Source organism: Nothobranchius furzeri, chromosome 5 (assembly GCF_043380555.1).
Source record: "Nothobranchius furzeri strain GRZ-AD chromosome 5, NfurGRZ-RIMD1, whole genome shotgun sequence".
Taxonomy (NCBI): domain Eukaryota; kingdom Metazoa; phylum Chordata; class Actinopteri; order Cyprinodontiformes; family Nothobranchiidae; genus Nothobranchius; species Nothobranchius furzeri.
In genome coordinates this window covers 74057113-74077676 of record NC_091745.1, presented here as the reverse complement: position 1 = coordinate 74077676, position 20564 = coordinate 74057113, and the positions used below count along the sequence as shown (strand labels likewise).

At 40.6% G+C, this 20564-nt stretch overlaps 2 protein-coding genes and 1 pseudogene across 3 annotated transcripts; 1 reads left to right on the top strand and 2 right to left on the bottom strand.

Annotated features, from left to right (window-relative positions):
• Positions 1-264: 264 nt before the first annotated feature.
• On the bottom strand, positions 265-9420 carry LOC107379466 (gamma-enolase). Of its 2 annotated transcripts, none has more exons than XM_015950228.3 (13): positions 9267-9420; positions 8663-8748; positions 8458-8553; positions 8300-8358; positions 8144-8213; positions 7916-8049; positions 7585-7807; positions 7309-7506; positions 3956-4032; positions 3245-3369; positions 3044-3152; positions 727-785; positions 265-629 (listed from the first exon to the last, which is right to left on the bottom strand). In XM_015950228.3, exons 2-13 carry the CDS (start codon positions 8745-8747, stop codon positions 560-562), a joined length of 1305 nt encoding a protein of 434 aa, XP_015805714.1. In that variant the 5' UTR covers position 8748; positions 9267-9420; the 3' UTR covers positions 265-559. The 2 variants fall into 2 exon arrangements, with proteins under 2 accessions (XP_015805714.1, XP_015805715.1); XM_015950229.3 differs by lacking the exon at positions 9267-9420 and adding an exon at positions 8932-9075.
• LOC107379464 (cell division control protein 42 homolog) lies at positions 9288-20237 on the top strand (annotated as a pseudogene).
• mlf2 (myeloid leukemia factor 2) lies at positions 9891-18012 on the bottom strand. The gene is made up of 8 exons (XM_015950230.3): positions 17685-18012; positions 14994-15105; positions 14867-14902; positions 14600-14653; positions 14376-14504; positions 13109-13268; positions 12775-12984; positions 9891-10350 (listed from the first exon to the last, which is right to left on the bottom strand). The coding sequence occupies exons 1-7, from the start codon at positions 17726-17728 to the stop codon at positions 12779-12781; spliced, it is 741 nt and encodes a 246-aa protein (XP_015805716.1). The 5' UTR covers positions 17729-18012; the 3' UTR covers positions 9891-10350; positions 12775-12778.
• Positions 20238-20564: the final 327 nt, after the last annotated feature.

The following is a 20564-nucleotide window of genomic DNA, read 5'->3' as shown; positions in this document are numbered from 1 at the left end:
TTTAAGCAAAATATAAAGATCTATACTATAAAGCATGTGACTACGGCTCTGCACTACATAGAATCATTTTGAATGAAGATAATTATTTTGCTGTTGTCATCATGAGGATTGAGAAGTTTAAAAATGCATCTTTACCTGCAAGAACTCTGAATTAATCCCAAATCCTCCTCTTAGAGTCCACAAGATATCAAACCTACAAGAGCTGCGGTGTCACGCCTGGTTAGAGTTGTATTACGTTAAATAAAAGCAGAGTTTCGGTTTGAGTTACATTTTTTCATCTCTTTATTCAGTTTGACAAAGAAACAACAACGGACCAGGGATGAGACAAAGCAGCTGGACACAAGAGATTCGAACATGTTGGCAGTGAGTGAAAAGACCACAACAAGAGGAATCACAGAAAACTTACACCAGACGTGTCACTTTGCCTCTTCAGATCTAATATTTTATGTGCATTTTATGTATTTTAAAGTGTGTCTCTGTGTGTTTTGGGCTTCGCTGACACAATTAATTACCTGTGTGGGACATTTAACATTGTTTTCATGTTTTCGGTCGGCGGGACTCAGAGGACACTGGGGTTGCGGAAGTTGTGCCCAGCATAGCGTGCCTGTTCACCTAACTCTTCCTCAATCCTGAGAGGAAGAGGAGGTGAGGATGAAAGCAGAGAAGGAAAAGGGAGTGAAACAGATTTTTAAAGATATTCGAGTGTTTTGCGCTGTAAATACTCACCTCATGAGCTGATTGTATTTAGCTAGACGCTCAGATCGACACGGAGCTCCAGTCTTGATCTGATGAGGCATAAAAAAGTAACGGATTACATAATTTCTCATTTACTTTTTATGTATTCTATTTATTAAAGAGCAAGTCACCCCCAAATAAACTTTTTCTTTCTGATAAACTATATAAATGAGTGTCTAATCATGCTGTGGTCAATAATTGGATACTTTAGTGCATCTTAGTTAAAATATAAATATTCTGCCTCAAACTGTCAGTGTTGCGCCATCTTCAGGTAAAAACTCTGCACTGCATTTGAATTTAAATCTGCCATTGCTATTGGCTAAGAGGTACACTATGATGTTAGCTGGTACATTATGATGTCACAATGTCATTGTGAGCCTGTGGCCGTTTCTCCATATGCATATTTGTTTGAACTTGTGTATTCACGTCCTTGTAAAACGGCATCAACGACGGCCCAAGGACTGTTCCAGTCCTAAGTATGCATAACGGAAAGTTCGCTCAGAGTTCCCGGATGTGCTCATGCTCCGCCCATTGTATTGAGGATGCATCAATGCATCCTTCGGCGGACTTGGGACAGCACAGTTTCTCATAATGCATTGCAAACCGTTAAACTTCGAACGTCAGAGGAGAAAGCTAATAAATGTAATGTTTTATATTAAAAATATAAATAAAATAATATAAAGTTGTCTGTTATTGTAAATAAATTTTGCTGTGTGTATTTGAGCTTTACTCATCACCATCCTTCAGAATGCTAATTAGCTTACCCACTATCAAAATAAAAGCATCGTAGGACTGTTCTGATGAAAAATAAACTTTTTTTAAATTCATTAAAGAATGGGAAATGCTAGTATTTTAATAGTTTTGATCAAAAGTGGGGCAAATATAATACCAATAATATATTTTTGTTGTTATTTTGTAGGGCTGCACGATATTAGGAAAACCTGCGATATTCGATAACGATTAATATTGCGATGACGATATTACTTGCGATAAATAAAAACTTAACTCAGGAGCAAAAATAATCAAAATCAAAGAAATTAAAAAATCATAAAAATGAGAAAAGCAAAAGATGTGAGGATAGGGAAAAAGAAAATGAACAAGAAAAGGCAATCAGTGGATCCCGGGAAAAGCTGAATCAGCAAAAAGAGCTAACTCAGGTGTTTGCGAACCATCAAAATTAAGTGCCGTCCACCTCAGGAGTGGGCATCTAACCTATGAGAACCCACCCATTTGACCAAATGGGTGAAGAGCTCTATTTGATTTGTTAAAAAAAAAATCATGCTTCCGTTTGATTGACAGAATGCATTATGTGCAGCAAACATATGAGCTGACCATTCATTGCGATATTTATCTGTTCTTTGCGATATGCATATTGTGCATGCTGATATCGCGATAACGATATATTTACAATATATTGTGCAGCCCTATTATTTAGTTATTTAAGGAAGAAACTAGACTTTATTTTTATGTCAGGTCGTTTTTTTTAACCCTCCCACTGTCCTCATGGGTGACCCCGCGAGGAAAGTTGACCATTGATCAGGATTGATGGTTTATCCCTTGAGGACCACGTGGCAGGGGTGGACCTCAAGGGATAAACCATCAATCCTGCTCAATGGTCAACTTCCTCGCGGGGTCACCCATGAGGACAGTGGGAGGGTTAACTGTAGCAAGAAGCAGCGCTTGTTGCCAGGACACAACGGAGTACGGTTCTGTCCAAATGCCGTCAATGCTAGAGTTATGTGAAATCTTACTTCTGATTTTACTATATAAAACATAATAATAATCAACTTCTCCTCCATGTTTGCTCGGAGATGTACGGAGCATCCTGTCCGCTCATTGGTCAGTGAATGAAACCTCCGTTGATTAGTCCTCGTCCGAGCGACAGCGATGAAAAGTTGAAAATGTTTCAACTTTCTTGGATCGCGTCGCTGGGTCACCTGTGCACGACACGCGCACGAGCGCAAAATTTCACACGCACGTTTTTCGCGTTTCGCTTAGTAGGAGGGTGACCCGCGATTATCGCTTTGTCACGCATGTCTCATTGAAAATGAATGGAGGAGAGGCGATGTCACCTCCCGTGTGTCGAGCCCATAAAACTTTGGTAGGGGGTGACTTGCTCTTTAAATAATCTGTAAAATGTTCCAAAATGACACCTATTGTTAAAGGTCCACGCAAGTAATTTCAAAAAGACATGAAGCTACCAAACTAAAATCATTCTCTCAACATGAATCACCATGATTTCAGGTATAGTTTTTATTGTGTTACACTGATAACAATTTGATCAAATGCAGGAACCTGTGTGTTTTACCTGTCCGGTACAAAGGCCGACCACCAGGTCAGCTATAAAAGTGTCCTCTGTTTCTCCAGAGCGATGGCTCACCATCACCCCCCAGCCATTTTCCTGGGCCAGCTTACACCTTAGAACCAAAAACAGAGGGAAACCATCTCAATTCTCATATTTTACCATTTAAAATTCTGCAGGATGGTTGGATTAAAACACACAACGTACGCTTTGATGGCCTCCGTCACAGATCCAATCTGGTTGACTTTGAGCAGCAGGCAGTTGCAGGCCTTGTCCTCCACGGCTCGCTGTATCCTGCGTGGGTTCGTCACAGTCAGATCATCTCCGACCACCTGGGACACAACAAAGTTTGGAAAATCCAAACAGTTTTTTGTTATTTCTAGGAGGAGAGGGTGTACAGATAAATGTTAAAAGGCGAATCAACCATGATTTATATTTGATCTAAAGGTTTTTTGTTAAGGAAGTGACCTTTTCCAAAGTTTGGTAATCTAGTAACAGGATTTATTTTAGGGATGTTTGGAGAGTCTGGTTATAAGAGCTGATACTGATTTTGGATTCTTGAACAGCTCTGACCTCCTGAAGCAGATTTTAGCCATTTTATCTTAAAAAAAATGTAATTAATAGAATACATTAAAGAATTTGATGAACTCATGCTCTTGCTAGTGCAAATTAGCAGCTATCAATGATGAGTTCACAGACTGAAGTATATTAGCGCATTTATAAACAAAAAAAATCAGATTTTTGAGTTTCAGATGAGAAGATCATTGATTAAACCAATCATTCTGAATGTTTACAGATTCTAATCACTGGCCAATACTTTGGGTACATCTCTAATTTTTTATGACCAAAAACAACAAATCATAAATGACTGAAAAATACACAATAATGACTATTGTATGTCCATGAATATTACGTCACCTGGATGCCCACTGAAGATGTGAACTGTGACCAAGCTGGCCAGTCGTCTTGATCAAAGGGATCTTCAATAGACACAACTTAAAGAAAGAGAGGAAGAAGAGATCAAATCACGTGAATGAGTCAAATAAAGCCTCGAGGTTTAAAACACTGATGATACATCACTGATAAGATAACAAACCTCCTCGTTTGACTAATACTCCATTTGCACATTAGCTACACATCTGTCAGGTTCTTCAGAGCTGGATTTCTTTGATAGGAATTAGTTATGCAAGAAGGCAGTGATACCTGTAATATCTCATTGTTTCATGTTGTGATACTTATTCACTATTTAAAAACAGTGTATCCATTTTCTATTGAGAATTTACAAATCTTTACTGTATTCAATTTGTGAGGTGCAATTCTAACTCAGACTGCTAGGTGGCAGCAGATTTTAACGCTCTGATGAGATTTTGTGACATCACTGGATGTATCTTGGAAAGCTCAGGCCAGACACTTCCAACAAAATTCTGTTTTTAAAATGGAAATATCATCTGGCTTTTAGTGTCGCAATATATCGAATTGTCTCCCATTTTTTGTTTCACATATCGTATCACCTTCCAATTATTGTCGTAGATATTGTATCGTTTCTCCCATGTATTGTAATACAGTGGCAGAGTAGCGACTGGGAGCACCGGGACAATTTCCAGCAACCTGATAGCTGAAGTGGTCTGGGGCCTCATTTATCAAGCTTGCTTACGCACAAAACGGGGTCGGAAAACTATGTGAGCAACTTTCCACGCAAACTTTGGGATTTATGAAAGAAAACTTAGCGGAAAAATGTGCACAACTTTAAGTTGACTAAGGACCTTGCTTACGCACATTTTGGACATGGAGAGCACCTGCAGTGCTGCTGCTGAGAAGGATAAAATTATGAAATCATGCAGCGTTATCACTTGTACTGCTTTGTTTTCACACAGAACAAGACACCCCCCCCCCCCACACACACACACACACACACGCACGCACACAGCCTGAAGCACAGAATATGGAATGCAGAATATTAGCAGGGGGACAGATTGTGACAGAATGTCATGCGTCTGTGACAGTGTATGTCCTGTCACTGTGACCCGATTGATCATGCGCCCTGGCTACTTGGACAAGGAAGATCTCTGTTTGGGTGACTGGTTAGCACATGTGGCTTTCACCCGGGAGTCTGGGGATTGAATCCCGATTGGACCATTTCTTTTATATCCGCCACAGATCTCTCTGAAGAATTCACAACATTGACGGCTTCAGCAACGCTGTGCCACTCCATGGATTTTCTCTTATTTGTTTTGCAAAAGCACTTCCTTTCATTTCTCCACCTCACCCACAGGTACCTCAATTTCTGCTTCTGTGAAATTGCGCTTCCTTGATCTGCCTTGATCTACGGTCGCCATGTCATTGGCAGAGCGCTGCAACAGCCGGCTTATGTATATGCATGAGATCCAAGAGGCACTTTGCATTGACTATTTATGGCAGTAAGTGGGCGTGGTGAGGGCGGGATGTGACTAAAATGCAGCTGAGAAACATTCTCGTTAGTCTCTGATTTATGAAGCGGAGATTGCGTGCAGCTGTGCGTACTCCATGTTTGATAGATCACAAACCTACTTGGCGTAAGTACATTTTTTGCTGAGCTTAAGTATGGTTTTAGTAAGGATTCTACGCAATGTTTGATAAATGAGACCCCTGCTCTGTATTGCTGCCAGCAGTGATTATACGTCCCTCAGTTGAACTTACACACCTGTCTGCTCAAAGATTCTAGGAGACACGATAAAGATTCATGCTGCCATATCATATCTTCTCCCCTTTACTGTGATATATATATATATATGTGTTGTATCGTCAACCCTTTATTGCGATATAAATCTTATAATCTCCCCTAAGTATCGTCTCCCCAGTATTGCGATATATATCGTATCATCTCCCCTGTTGCGATATATATCTTATCATCTCCCTTGTATTGCAAAATATTTGTTGTATTGCCTCCCCTGTATTGCGATATATATCGTATCATCTCCCTTGTATTGCAGTATTTTTGTTGTACTGTCTCCCCTGTAATGCAATATTTTTCTTATCGTCTCCCTGTATTCAGATATGTGTGTTGTATCATCTCCCCAGTATTGCGATATATATATCGGGCTGCATGGTGGCACAATTGTTAGCACTGTTGCCTCGCCGCACGAAAGTTGCAGGTTCAAAACTCGGCTGCTGCCTTTTTGCGTGGAGTTGCGTGTTATCCCTATGCATGCGTGGGTTTCCTCCGGGTTCTCCGGTTTCCCCCCACAGATCACAACATGCCCTATAGGTTATAAATTGTAAGTCGCTTTGGATAAAAGCGTCTGCCAAATAAATAAACATAAACATATCGCATCATCTCCTCTGTATTGTGATATATATCGTATCATCTCCCTTGTATTGCAGTATTTTTATTGTATTGTCTCCCTTGTATTGCGATATATTTATCGTCTCCCTGTATTGCGATATATATCGTATCATCTCCCCTGTATTGTGATATATATCGTATCATCTCTCCTCTGTTGCGATATATATCGTATCATCTCTCTTGCATTGCAATATTTTTGTTGTATTGTGTCCCCTGTATTGCGAAATTTTTCTTATTGTCTCCCTGTTTTCAGATATATGTGTTGTATCATCTCCCCAGTATTGCGATATATATCGTATCATCTCCCCTGCATTGCGATATATATATATATATATATATATATATATATATATATATATATATATATATATATCGTATCATCTCCTCTGTATTGTGATATATATTGCATCATCTCCCCCGTATTGCAATATATATGTTGTATCCTCTATATTGCAATATGTAACGTATAATAGGGCTGGGCGATACGACCTAAAATCAATATCACAATATAATGAGGATTTCACCTCGATAACGATAAATGGGCGATAACTACAGGTATGTGCAGAAACAAAAGTTGTCCACTAGAAGGGGCTGTCACGTGTATTAAGTTGAGTCACATTTTTATGTGACTCAAGGTGGTACAGCTTCTTAAAGGGACATGAACACTGCCAACCTACACACATCTTTCATTTTTTTATTATTAAATTTATTGACATGGGAAAATTATCACGATTAGAGTCATACATTTCGATAACGATACATTTTCGACTTATTGCCCAGCCCTACCGTATCATCTCCCCTGCATTGCGATACATATGTCGTATTGTCTCCCCTGTATTGCAATAGATATCTTATCGTCTCCCCGATATATATCAGATAATCAGATTCTTTCCAATACACACCCTTATAGAAATATTAACTAGTCACACACAAACCCCGTGACACACACCTGGGTAGTTGTTAATGAAGCCCTGGTAGATGTCGGCCAGCTCTTCTGCGCTGATGTTGCGGGCAGCATTGGGTGGAGACTTGAAGTCCAGGTCATATTTCCCCTCACTGAAAAATTCAGAAGCAGCAACATCCATCCCTATCACCACTTTATCAGTGAAGCCCGCTTTCTCTATGGCTGTTTTTATCAGCTCCAGAGCTGGCAGGAAAGAACAGACAGAGACAATCTGTTAGGACGTCTAAGGTAAGAGAAGAGGGACATTTTAGGTTTGCTCACCTTCACTGTTTTCTTGTATATTAGGAGCAAACCCTCCTTCATCTCCCACATTAGTAGCATCTTGACCGTATTTCTCCTTGATGACATTTCTCAGGGTTTGGTAGAGCTCAGCCCCGACACGCAGAGCATCACGGAAAGACTCTGCGCCCACTGGGAGGACCATGAATTCCTGCATAGCCAGTCTGTTCCCAGCATGAGAGCCCCCATTGATTACATTAAAAGCCTCAAAAAGAAGAAGATAGGACAATGGGTGTTTCTTTTTTTAGCCTTTTTTCAGGGTCAAATGTTGCATTTTCCCCCTAAACATAAATGAAAAAAGGGAAAATCTCACTGGAACTGGGAGGACCAGATCTCCGTTTCCAGCCAGATCGGCGATGTGACGATACAAGGGGACTCCTTTCTCTGCCGCTCCAGCTTTGCATATAGCCAACGATATTCCAAGAATAGAATTGGCCCCGAACTTGGCTGGAAGGAGAGCGCAGAGGCAGCAGCTTTTTAACACATGGATGCAGCTGGTGCAGGGACATGTCAGCGCACATATATGTACATGAAGCCTCACATTTGTTGTCAGTGCCGTCCATTTCAATCATCATGCTGTCCAGTTTCTCCTGCTCTAGTACACTGACTCCCTGGAGGAAAAGCAAAATGTCACCATCAGAGCATTTGTTTATGCAACTCATCCTTTTTTTTGTTCATGTTAGCAGTTGCTACGCACAGACTCGGTGAGAGCAGGCCCAAGGGTGTCGTTAATGTGAGCAACAGCCTTGGTCACACCTTGAAAAGAGGAAAAACTGAGGAGTCAGTGCAGGCTTCCTTGGAGAAAAAAGAAAAATAAAGCATAAAGGGAAATGATTCATCCTGGGAAGTGCTCACCTTTGCCCTTGTAGCGAGTCTTGTCCCCATCCCGGAGCTCCAGAGCTTCGTAGATGCCAGTTGATGCCCCACTGGGAACCGCTGCCCTGAACACACCTGCATTGGGGAACAGGAAGGGGTCAGATGGGAGGAGGCGGTACGTGTAAAAGGCTAAAGGTGGAGGAGAGAGGGGGTGAAGGTCATGGCGGATGTAGCAGCTTTTAACCTTTGGACGTATGCAGATCCACCTCCACTGTGGGGTTTCCTCTGGAATCCAGGATCTCCCTGGCAACAATATTCACTATCGACATCCTGTGAAATACAAGGAAATCTTTCACCTGCATATTCTGAATTAGCTCATGAACAAAAACCCTTTCCATCTCAGTTTGATCAGAAAGACAGGTACGAAAGGAAAGGTGAAGATGATGCTGCTCAAAATAGAAACACCACCACTGAAAAAGGCATTTCACTGCACCCAAGAGCTTTCGCACTCACTTCCTCTCCTCAACTCTGATTACAGTGACGCAGCCTTATGGATGGAAGGCTGTGGAAACAAGGCTCCCTGGGAAGATGCTCTCCCCCTAACGCCCTCGTACAAGGCAAGAGACTAAAACATAAATCTAAAGCCAATAATTTGATCCCATTTAAAAAATCTCCTGCCAGCCTCTTTCAGTCCTGCAGCCAGTTCAATTTCTGCGGCGTCTCAGTTGGTGACTAAGAAAGGAGGACTAATGGAGAGATGAGAGAGGACAGCAAGCAGGAGAGGAGAGGAGGAGGGTGTGGATGGGGAGGCTTGGAAAAAGAAATAGATCAATCTTTTTTAACATTACCTGCCGTGCGTTTGATCCTGCTTGAAGGTGAGCGAACGAGGGAGCGGTGCAGAGAAGAGGACGTGAAAACGGATGACACGGTGGGGGAGGGGGAGTGAGTCACTGGAAGATGGAGGGAGAAGAGGAGGGAATTAAACAAGGAGAGAAAAGAAAGATGGAGGTGAAGTTGCATGGATGCAAACAAAAAACGTGTTGAATTTCCTGGATGTATTTTTTTTTTGTCTCCGTAAAAGTAGAAATTTGTAGAAAATAAATAATCAAAAGTACTTTTAAGGTGGCAGGCAGCAGATGAGAGCAATCTCTGCAAAGAAAGCTACAGATGGGTTGTCTTGTTAAGAGAATGGAGATCTGATGATTAGGAATAAAGAAGACAGGAAGACATGTGGCAGGATGAAACCGCTGGGAGGGCTTAAAAATAGCAACGATGCCATTAGACCCAGAACGCAGCAGGAGGCCGTCTCCGAGCCTGCGAGTCTTCGTTGGCTCCACTCGCATAAATCTCCTGGATGTAACTAAACTTGCATTTTCCACTTTTAAAAATCTCTGATTCTGATATCTGTAATTCATCTGAAGCACCACCTGATAATTATAGCTACACACCCTTAAAGAACACAAAAGACACAGTTTCCATTATCTAACAATGTTTAATGACATTTTATCTCGTTAGTTAACAGTATACAATTCAATTCACTGACACACAAGTGCCCTCACAAACATAAAATGGACTGTACAGCAGACGTACTGTTTTACTGCAGCCGCTAAGCGCAGCGGGTAGAGACACAGGTCAGGTTTGGAGAATGAGTATATTTATATATATTTATATAAAGTGAGTGTAGCTCCACCCAAGTTAGCACAGGGGTGATCTTGTATCTGTGTAACAGTAGGTGTAACTAGTGAGTGTGGGATGTTCTGTTGTGTGCATGAGTGTAAAAGATGGTGCTTATGTTTAGACAGTCCAGTCATATCAAACATTAACGACGGCTAGTTGTTTTATTAATCAACTTCCATCTTCGGCGTTGTTTCACAGCATCAGGGAAGCGCTCCCTCCACTCCTTCCATCTGCTCGCTTTGAAAAGTGGGACACCTGCAGGAGAGGTGGAAATCCATCAGCTACAGCATCTACGGTGGAAATCATCACGTTTCCACCAAAAATAAATAGAAAATTATGTTTCGGCTGATAAGATTTAAATTTATAAACGCTTTTCTAAAAAGAAAATATCAAATTAAAAATAATAATGAATTCCGATTTCTCGATGATTAATCGCTTTTTAAACCAAACCAGCCATCGTTTTATGTGCAGAACGCTTTTTAGATCAACGCCGAAACACAACAGCTCTATAATATTAACACTTTTATGGTTCTTGCTAACAGGTGCAAGCTAAAAAACATGCTAACAGTTGCACAAACAGTTTCTGTAACCCCGACTTCACACCGGAGGCATCAGCAGCGCAGAACAGCGCTGCTTCAAACAGAATCCGTTATAGTTTATGGCGGTGGTACTCACTCCTGGTCCAGGGGAGCCAGTGTTCAGTACGTTTAGTTTTACCTCCGTTCCAACACACCTGATTTCAATCAGCAGGTGATTAACAGGCTTCTGCGGAGCCTGGTGAGTAGCTGCACAGGTGAATCATGGGCAGAGAAACCACTAAAACGTGCTGGATACAGGCCCTCCAGGCCCAGAATTTAATACTCCGGGTCTATAGGGTTGAACCAAACCGGCCGCGGCGTGGAGATTTTCCGGCGCATCTCAGAAGCGGTTTGCCATGCCGCTAAAGATAGGATTGGATTTTTGCCACTAGCCGATTCTGGGACACGTTGATTTCCACAGTTAACATGGAGCTAGACAGGAAATCACAGTTTCAGTGTAAAACACCCGGTGATTTTCAAATTAAAGACTATTGCAGCGATGCAATTTCAAATCCATGTAGATTACATCAATATGTGACCCGACGGCTTATTTACTCCCAGCATCCTTTGAGAAGTGCAATTGTGTGTTTTTATGGCTTTAATCCTGGCATTGGAGAGGAAAAACTTAGGGATGGGTAACTTTGACATTTGAATCGATCCGGTACTAATTCCCGGTACCTAGGAATCGATACGGGTACTTAACGGTACCAATTTTAGATACTTTTGAGTGTTTGATATTTTAATTCTACTTTATAATTAAATATATATTTTTCTCAATATATAACCATATTTGATAAATATCACGATAAACAACATACAACTGTTTGTATTTTAACATCGTCCTTGTAGTTTTATAAGCTGATAATTAAACTGAAGCTAACATCTTTACTGTGAACTAAATTTACTGTGTATCTTCATTCCTTTTGCCGTCCTTTTTCATTTGATTTTTCCTACACATTACCTGATAACAATGGTGGCAATGGAAGCTAACATATCAAGCTAACGTTATCTTAAACAGTTTATTTAACTGCTGGAGCAGATTAAAACGATGATGCCTCACACTTAGATCGTTGTCACTGGTTTCATCTTCACCCAATCACCCGTCGCATTTAGTAAAGTGAAGCCAAACTTTAGCGTGCGTTCTTTCTACCATGCTGCTCTGTTTACAACTCGCTCGCAGCGACCGACATAACGCTCTTGCGCATGCGCAGCTGTCTAGGCAAGTTCTCGTTATGAAGGACGGGTACCGAAACGAGGCGCCGTTTCAAAAGACGTGAATCTGTGCTCAGACGGTGCTATGGAATTCAGTCGGTACCTTAAAAAGTACCGAATTCGGTACCCATCGCTAAACAACATCATATGACATCAAACACGATCTCCTTCTTTTTGGTTTGATGTTGGATGGCATAAACAAACCGTAACCTTTTAAGTCTCGAGGAATTTTGTGATGTCGCGAATCCAGCGAGGAGGACGGCGGAGACGCCGCTTTGTGGCTGAGACTTTCCCGGTGTGGCTTGGCGCGCAGCGAGTAAACCGTTCCGCGTCGCTGATGCCTCCAGTTTGAAGTCGGGGTCAACAACATGAAGCAACGATGATCGAGCTGCTCCCGTTGAGCCAGCAGCTGTCTGAGCAGAGCCACATTCTCACTTCACACAAGCAGAAAGTCACAATTTCTAACCAAAGCTTCCCTGTTTTTGTTAAAAAATGTTCTCCACCAATCAGCTGTTTGGTAAATGAGATGACTGCAGCAAACTAACAGCAAAATGACGCATTTTGATTAAACTTTTCCCTTTGATTTTATGGTCTAGATCTCAAAACTGCAAACCAATATTTTACAGGACTGGGGATTCCAACTGCAGCTGGAGGAATCTTCTTCAAAGGTATGAAAACAACAGATATCTGGATTCTTATCTTTATCTTATAAAGCCAAAGCTGAATAAATAAGCCATGTAACCAGATTAACAGATTCAACCATTACAGCACATAACCATGGTCTGTTTTAAAGGGAATGAAAGCATCTGCTGCTGTGGTTTCTGAGAATTTGGATTAATGTTTAACTCAAACTTTAGGTGCATCCATATGAAGTCCACGTCCACCTTACCTTCTCACCAGTCGTAACGTGGGCGGGTTTGGGGCTGACGGTGTCTGGGAGACTCATGTCGATGAGGGGGCGTTGAGTTGGAAGGGGCCGGGAGGGCCAGCTGCTGTCCTCCCCCACGCGGATCCTGACCGTACTCCAGCCCACGAGCATTTGGGGAAGTGTATCTTCCTGCCCCCCTCCTCCACTCCTCATCAAACGCTTCAGCATCAGCTAACAAGAACACAAGCCAGGATATTTAAACTAAAACCCAGCCTGCCTTCAATATTAGCTCTCCATCCATCTTCCTGAAGATCCACAGATAAACCGATGTTAGAAGAACATCAGCACTACTCACTCTCATCGAGGTTAATGAAGTCTTGCCGTTCCTCGCGATCACCAGTGCGGCGATTTCGTGAACGCTCCATTATGTGTGCACGATCCCCAATATGATGGCCGATGGCGAGCCGCTCAAAGCCGCTCTCGCTGTCCCTCATGGACTGCCGTGTTTCACGGATCTGAGAGGAAAGATGACAGTTAACTAAACTAAAATGGCTCTTCTGCACTCAGACCCAACCCAGCCAGCAGTGTTTGTTTGACACAAAGTGACATTTATACCGAGAGTGAAAGTCATTACAGTTTATGGTAATTTAATGTGCTGATGAAGCTAAAAGACCGCAGTAATGCTGAAATAAACTAGGTGCAGAGCACTTGTTTAATCAATACATTTGCAGAGATCTCTAGTAGGAATGGACGCTTTTGGGCCATTCCCATCTGTACCGGGTCGGCCCGGGCCGGGTAGCGTAGGTTGTTTACATATCTGGGTGGCCTGGTATTTTTCCGAGCCAACCAAGGCTCATTCTCAGCCCTCTTCTCGAGGGGGTCTGCTTCAGGCCGACCAGGGCCAACACACCCACTGCTGACAGCAAATTCACACCTTCCATTAGAGAAAGCCTCTGATTGGTGGGTAGAATCAGCCCACATGGGCTTAAGACAAGGATGTGTGGAATCAACCGAGCCAGGCTGGGGCCGACTGGGGCTACCCGGCCCGGGCCGACCCGGTACAGATGGGAATGGCCCATTTGTAAGCTGGACTTGGAAAGTAGCTCCTCCTCCAGCCAAGTATCTTACTTCCTGATTATTTTGACATCTTGCCTCTGATTGGATAACAGCAATGCGATTCCTCCACTGCTTGTTTTGCAACGTTGATGTTTTATCTCCACAAATAGCACACATCTGGAGGAGTTGTGCTGTGTGGTGGAGTTGCTAATGCTAACAGTTATCTCCTACTAGCTGAGACGTTCTCTGGTGTTTTCTAAACGCTAAGCCAACAACAGCCTTCCACGTTGTGAGTCAGGACGGGTGAGTCCATAAATGTTAAGTGACAGTGTGACGTAGAACTGTTTCTGTCTATTTTCTATCAGCAGCTTGTGTAGGAGACCATTGTCATGTTCAGCTTGCATCAAATTGGCTGATTATAATCAGAAATAACCAGTAAAATGGTTTTTCCGTGTTCCAAACCTTTAAACTCGTGTACCATGTTAGCAATGAAAGGAGCCTTCTCAGATGACACAATCTCCAGGTTATTAATGCACAACATTTTAAAAGCTTGAGGTTATCCGTACCCCTCCTGGGCCTGTTCTTGTTGCACTTGTCTGCTGATAAACCTTAGGAGCCCCCACGTCTGAAGATGAATAGGAGATCACTGTCGAGGAGGAAAATGTTTGGCAGTTTGGTGTTCCGGTCATCCTTTCCTAAAAGAGAAGGGGGAAAAAAGCACTATGTGTTAGGAAGCAATACTCGTGCACTAGTATTTTGTTAGTAGAAACAGGTTTTCAAAGCTGCTCACCACGTTTCCCATCATTTCTTCCATCATGCCAAACATATCCATGAAGCCTCCACCCTGCAAATATACGGGTAGAAAATGCATCATTGATCATTTAGTAGCCTCACACAACACACAGAGTAATCAAATCAGATTACGAGGAACCTAAAGATTCCCACCCCAACAGGACACCGTTCAAGCCTTTTCTATAACAGAATTTACCACATAAAGCTCTGTAAACTGTTGGGAGTCACATGATACACAAATGCTATTAAAGAATCAGTTACTCACCATTCCCATCATGCCAAATGGAGCAAGTGGGCCAGCCTAGAAAAAGAAAAATAACTCGATAAGTAAAAAATGTAGGTAACATAAAAATTCAGACACCAAATGGACTGTTCTCACAGCAATCAGTTACCGGTCTGCGTGCTGCACGATGTGGCTGTATCTGGGGTGCAAGAGCAAATGGATCCATTGCAAATGGTCCAAACATACTTCTCATTTGGTGCCTATGAGCAGCAAACGGATCCCTAAAAAAGAAGAAGACTAGTTTAGTTTTCTTATGCAAATTAACAGGCTGGTTGTTTCAGTTCAAATGTGGCAAAGCAAGTTTCAAATAACAAAAGGAAGAAATATTTTCTGATTCAGATGAATGACCAGTTTTCTTAGCCCAGGGGGTTTCTAAAGCCTCAGGTCTCTAGTGCCCAGTTAGGTAAAACCAGTGTTTTAGATTAGGAGAGCTTAAAAAAGAGGTTAAAGGGACTTTACGGAGTTTTGAATTTTTATGCTCGCGATTGCCCCCTCAGGCCAAAAGCGTAACGGCAGCTTCAATAGTAGGCTCGTGCACGAGGCGCGCATGCTGTACGTGCACACTCCTTAACAAAAATAACAGCTGAGACAGTCCCTTGTGTGTGTGTGTGTGTCGGAGGACAGAGGACAGGAGAACGCGCAGCTAATTAATTAAATAATTTGGTTCTGTACCTCTCTCTTCAGCACAGCCAACAAAGGTTTATGATGGGTCAGTCCTCCTGCATGCTCAGATCATTCCCTTCCCGTGCTTGAAAAATTGTTCCAAAATAAAAGTTGAACCCACATCTTTTTTATCTGTGAATTCAATGCCGTTCAGCGAGTCTCAAATAAAAATTTGGGCATCTTACTGTAAAAAAAATATACCATTAATGTAAAAAAGAAACTCTAAATTAACTATGTTCACATCTAGAATCGAACCCGGGTCTTCTGCATGAGAATCCGGCGTCTTACTAGGTGAGCTAAACCACCAGTGACGTATTTAGTACTTGTAACATTTATATCCTTGATGACAGCTGAAACAACGTTCAAAGAACGATTCGTAGTGTAAATGGCTATTTTGTTGCTAATTTGCAGGAAATATCTAGAAGAAAGTAGCTAAGGGTCCTCAGAAATGTAGCTAGGTTCATCACCAAGCATTAGGAACAGCGACAAAGTCGCTGAGTTGGCACTACCTCTCTCTCTGCTGCTAAAGCTACGGATAGCAAATGCTACGGGCTATGCCTGAGCGTGAACGCGATGAAGCAGCCTGCTCAACCCGAGCAGCTCTTTTTCTGTGATTTTACAGAAAAACAGGCAATCACAGTAAAAATGCCAGGGCTCATTCTACAGGACCAGGGCATTGCAGGAGAATGTATGAAGAAGAAATTTATTATTTCTATACATGTTTTGGCTGCCAAACTTCCATAATGCTCCTTTAACTATCGTCATTTTAAAAAGCATTCATTTAATCAAACCTAATAAAAAGTACTAAATGGGAAGGCACACAGGTGTTAAGGCTCCCCACATCTATGTGTGTTCAGCAACCTGAGTGAGTATCAACACAACAAGAGAACACAAAAAGTAGCTCTCTTTAGTGATTTGCGTCATTACATTGGCATAACGGTACGCATTAACGTTAACCCTGTCTGCCAAGTGAGCCCAACTGAAAGGCTCTCCTGAAATCGCCTACCTGTCTCACACCCCTCACTGGAACTGAAGCTTTTGAGCCTATGTAAAATTAGGGAATCATGCTAAATCAGCCTCGGTATCGGCCAACTGGGCTGATGTGAACAATCACCTGGTTCCCATTTGCACGTGCGTTTCTGTATGGAGAGGGGGTGGCCATGCGGTGTGGTTGCTCATACACAATAAAGAACGTGTTAGGAAATATACATAACATGAATATCAATTATCGGCCACAATAGCAGTATTAGTATCCAAAATTGATATTGGCGTAAACTTTCATATAGGTGCACTCATAAAAGCAGCAGGTTTCTCACTTAATTTTGCCTAAATTCTGATAAAAAATTTTGGTTATTTTGCTTCTGGAAGCAATTAATGTTTTTAGCCTAAACCTGATCAACACCTACTGATGGACCCTCCGGGTAAACAGCTCATTACTTTCTCAGAGACCTTACTTGTTTTGGGGAATGAAATCACATGACTGCTGGATTCAGAGGAACGTTTTGCCAAAAGAAAAATCACTAAATTTATGTTTAAAGATCTCATGTGTATTTATATACTGAATGTCGACATAAACAAGGCAATGCGCTTTAAATTGTGATGCTAATGAACTCATTTTGAATGTTTTATTTAGATAAAAGTTCTTGTTCACCAAGTCATCGCTCTGATCGCCCCACGTTTTATCTTTTAAGATAATGAGATGAAGAAATGTTCAAAGCTACAAAACGCTGATTGCACCAACTCCGGTTAAAACTAACTTTCTATAAAGCAAATGGTAATCTTCATGCATTTGTAGTACAGGACAAGCGCACTTATGTAAATAATAATAAAGAAACGACTAGAAAAGGCTTGATATGTGACAACATTAAAGTAAAAAGCAGCCTAAATAATAATCTATAAATCTAAAAAAGCATCACTTGGTTGTTACCAGAGCAGGTATTCTATTTTAAAGCGCAGACAGGTTTACTTTTGTGGTTTACTGTCCATCTAATATGGTGGCTCTATAGGCCCCCACCGAAAGGTAAGCTACCTGCTTCCAGACACAGCGACTATGTGCAAGTTTACACGATTAAATGAGACTTTCCCCAACTCAAAAAGCACAGTATCTAAACAAAATGTGATCAATGCCTGTACTTACATCATATAGGGGTCGTCGTCAGCGTCAGTCAAGAAGCGAAACATGCTAGGTGATTTAAATAAGCTGGCCTGGGCTAGCCAGCTAACCAATGAAACAGTCGTTGAAAAGGAGTAACAGGCTCAGACCGAAGTCCGGCGGAAATACTGGACCTATTGTTCGAAAATAGGGAACCGCAACTATTGCTTGTCAATATGCTCGCCTCCAGCTCTCACTCACAGCTGACAGTAAATTCCAGAAACCTGGAAAACACATAAAAACGGAAGTCGGTCTGCTAACAAAGGGAAGCACAAAACACCGCTGCTATCAAGTTAGCATCAAAGTTGACAATGACGACATCCGGTTATTTTTTCCCCTTCAAAATAAACTACTTCCGGAGATGATTCTGTTACATTGATAAAATACGGTTAAACGTCAGAAGTGCTCTAAGGTGCCACGACAGAATCCTTCAGTAATTAAATGAAAATTAAAAAAAAGTTTAATAAAATCTAATTTTTCACCACAAGTAACATTTAAAAGGGATGTGTCTGCCTCTTGATCTATGTCTAGCCAACAGCAATAATAAATCACAACATGCCCTATAGGTTATAAATTGTAAGTCGCTTTGGATAAAAAGCGTCTGCTAAGCGAATAAACACACGAATAAATCTTTACAGTCTAAAATTATTCAACCTTTGAACCCGGATATAAGTTGGGCAAAACAGCTGGAAACGAAACATTGAAAAGTGCTGAAGAACAGTTTGACGGAACAGAAAGGGAAAAGTAGAGTTACTTGAATTAGAAGAGGTGCGTATGGTCACAATCTAATGGAAGAACGTACAATAATAAACTAATTTATCATGAATATTAATTAAATTTGGCTTAAGTCAGTTCCATTCCATTTAATTTACTGGTTCTGCTTACTGTAAATGAGTTTAATGTCACAGCTACTCATTACCCCCTTGAACAGAATAACATGACATTTTCTTGAATCACTAAATAATCTAAAAAAAATCTGTCAAAAAATAAAGTTGTTTTTGTATGTTTGTCACAATTCTTAATTTGGATAAATTTGTGTCACTATATGTCATTCTATAGTGTTTCTGCATAACTTTGGTTGTTTGGTATATTTCTTATTGAAGTATTTCTTTTTGTAATTTTTGTGTTTCATTATAGATGCAGGCTATAAAATGTGTACTTGTAGGGGACAGTGCATCTGAAAAAACCCAATTATTGTTCTCCTACACAACTAAAATGCCCTCGGGGTATGTGCCAACAGTAAGAAGAATTTATTTAATAAATACTGAAATACATTAAACTCACATTTTTGATTCATTGGATTACTGTAATTACTGTTAATATCTCTAACTGGAATGTTTTTAAAGGTATTTGACAATTATGCAACGACTGTGATGGGATGTGATAGGAGGAAAGCCCTTTAAACTTCTTCTCTATGACACAACAGGTAATTTATTTTAATTGTTTTATTATTTTTTTTTAATTTAAATATTTCAAATGACTTTTGCTTGTTTTGTTTACCTCAGGTCAAACTGATTACGACAAGCTGCGTTCTTCCATCTACCCTCAAACCGATGTCTTTCTTGTTTGTTTCTCTGTTGTTTCTCCATCGACATTTGAAAATGTTAAAACACAGGTTGGTCTTAAACTATTGTTTCACACCGAACTTTAATACAATCACTGGTTGTATTTTTAAGTAAAAAAAACTAACTCCAAGACATTCAGTTCATACTCAGTCGATAAAAATCAATTATAATTCGTTTTTTGCCCAGTTAAACTGACATGAATCAACAATTTTTTAAAATAGTTTACTGATCACACAGACGCTTGTTTTCCTTTTTTTTCCCCCCAGTGGGTTCCTGAGATTTCTCACCACAACCCAGGAACCCCTTTCCTGATAGTAGGAACACAAATTGATCTTCGAAAAGACTGCAAAACTGTTGAGAAGCTAGCCAAGAACCAACAATGCCCCATAAACCCAAAGAGTGGTGAGAATCTGGCCCGTGAGCTTAGAGCTGTCAAATATATGGAGTGCTCTGCTTTCCTAATGGTAAGGACCAAACTCACTGAAAATGACAACAACAAGTTAAACAGGCAGCTAAATGGTATTCTCTTTGTTTTTTTCACTCTTCTTTAAACAGAAAGGAGTAGATGACGTGTTTAATGAGGCCATATTGGCAGCGCTGGATACCCCAAAGATGAAAATCAAGAAAGCATGTGTTCCTCTATAAAGGAATACCAACAATGACAATGGGATGCTGTGAGAATTTGATGGTGTTAAGAAAAACATAGTTACTTTATATAAAACGAGTCAGGAAATGTAGTGCTGTGTAGATGTACTATAGTGAATCTGTTTTTGTGCCAGGGTAGAACCATTTAGATTATTCATTCAACAACTGAGATTGTGGCGAAAAAAAACAAACAAACATATATATTATGTAAAATAATCATGAGTGCAAATGCAAATATAAATGTAAAAAAAATCACAATGCAACATTATTATAATGGAACGATCAACAACAACTTGACACTTGACAAAAAATTTAGTAATTAGAAATTTGATTTACATAAAAATTTCGAAAAAGTAATTAATGATAAATTGTTTAATAAAATTATTTTTTGCAAAAAAACAAGGAGAGTCATTCGTTTGTGGAAAAACAAGATGAATTTACAACCAAATGATAGATAGATAGATAGATAGATAGATAGATAGATAGATAGATAGATAGATAGATAGATAGATAGATAGATAGATAGATAGATGATCGATAGATAGATAGATGATCGATAGATAGATAGATAGATAGATAGATAGATAGATAGATAGATAGATAGATAGATAGATAATTCCATGCTATCGTTCTTTTTTAAAACACAGAAACGGTT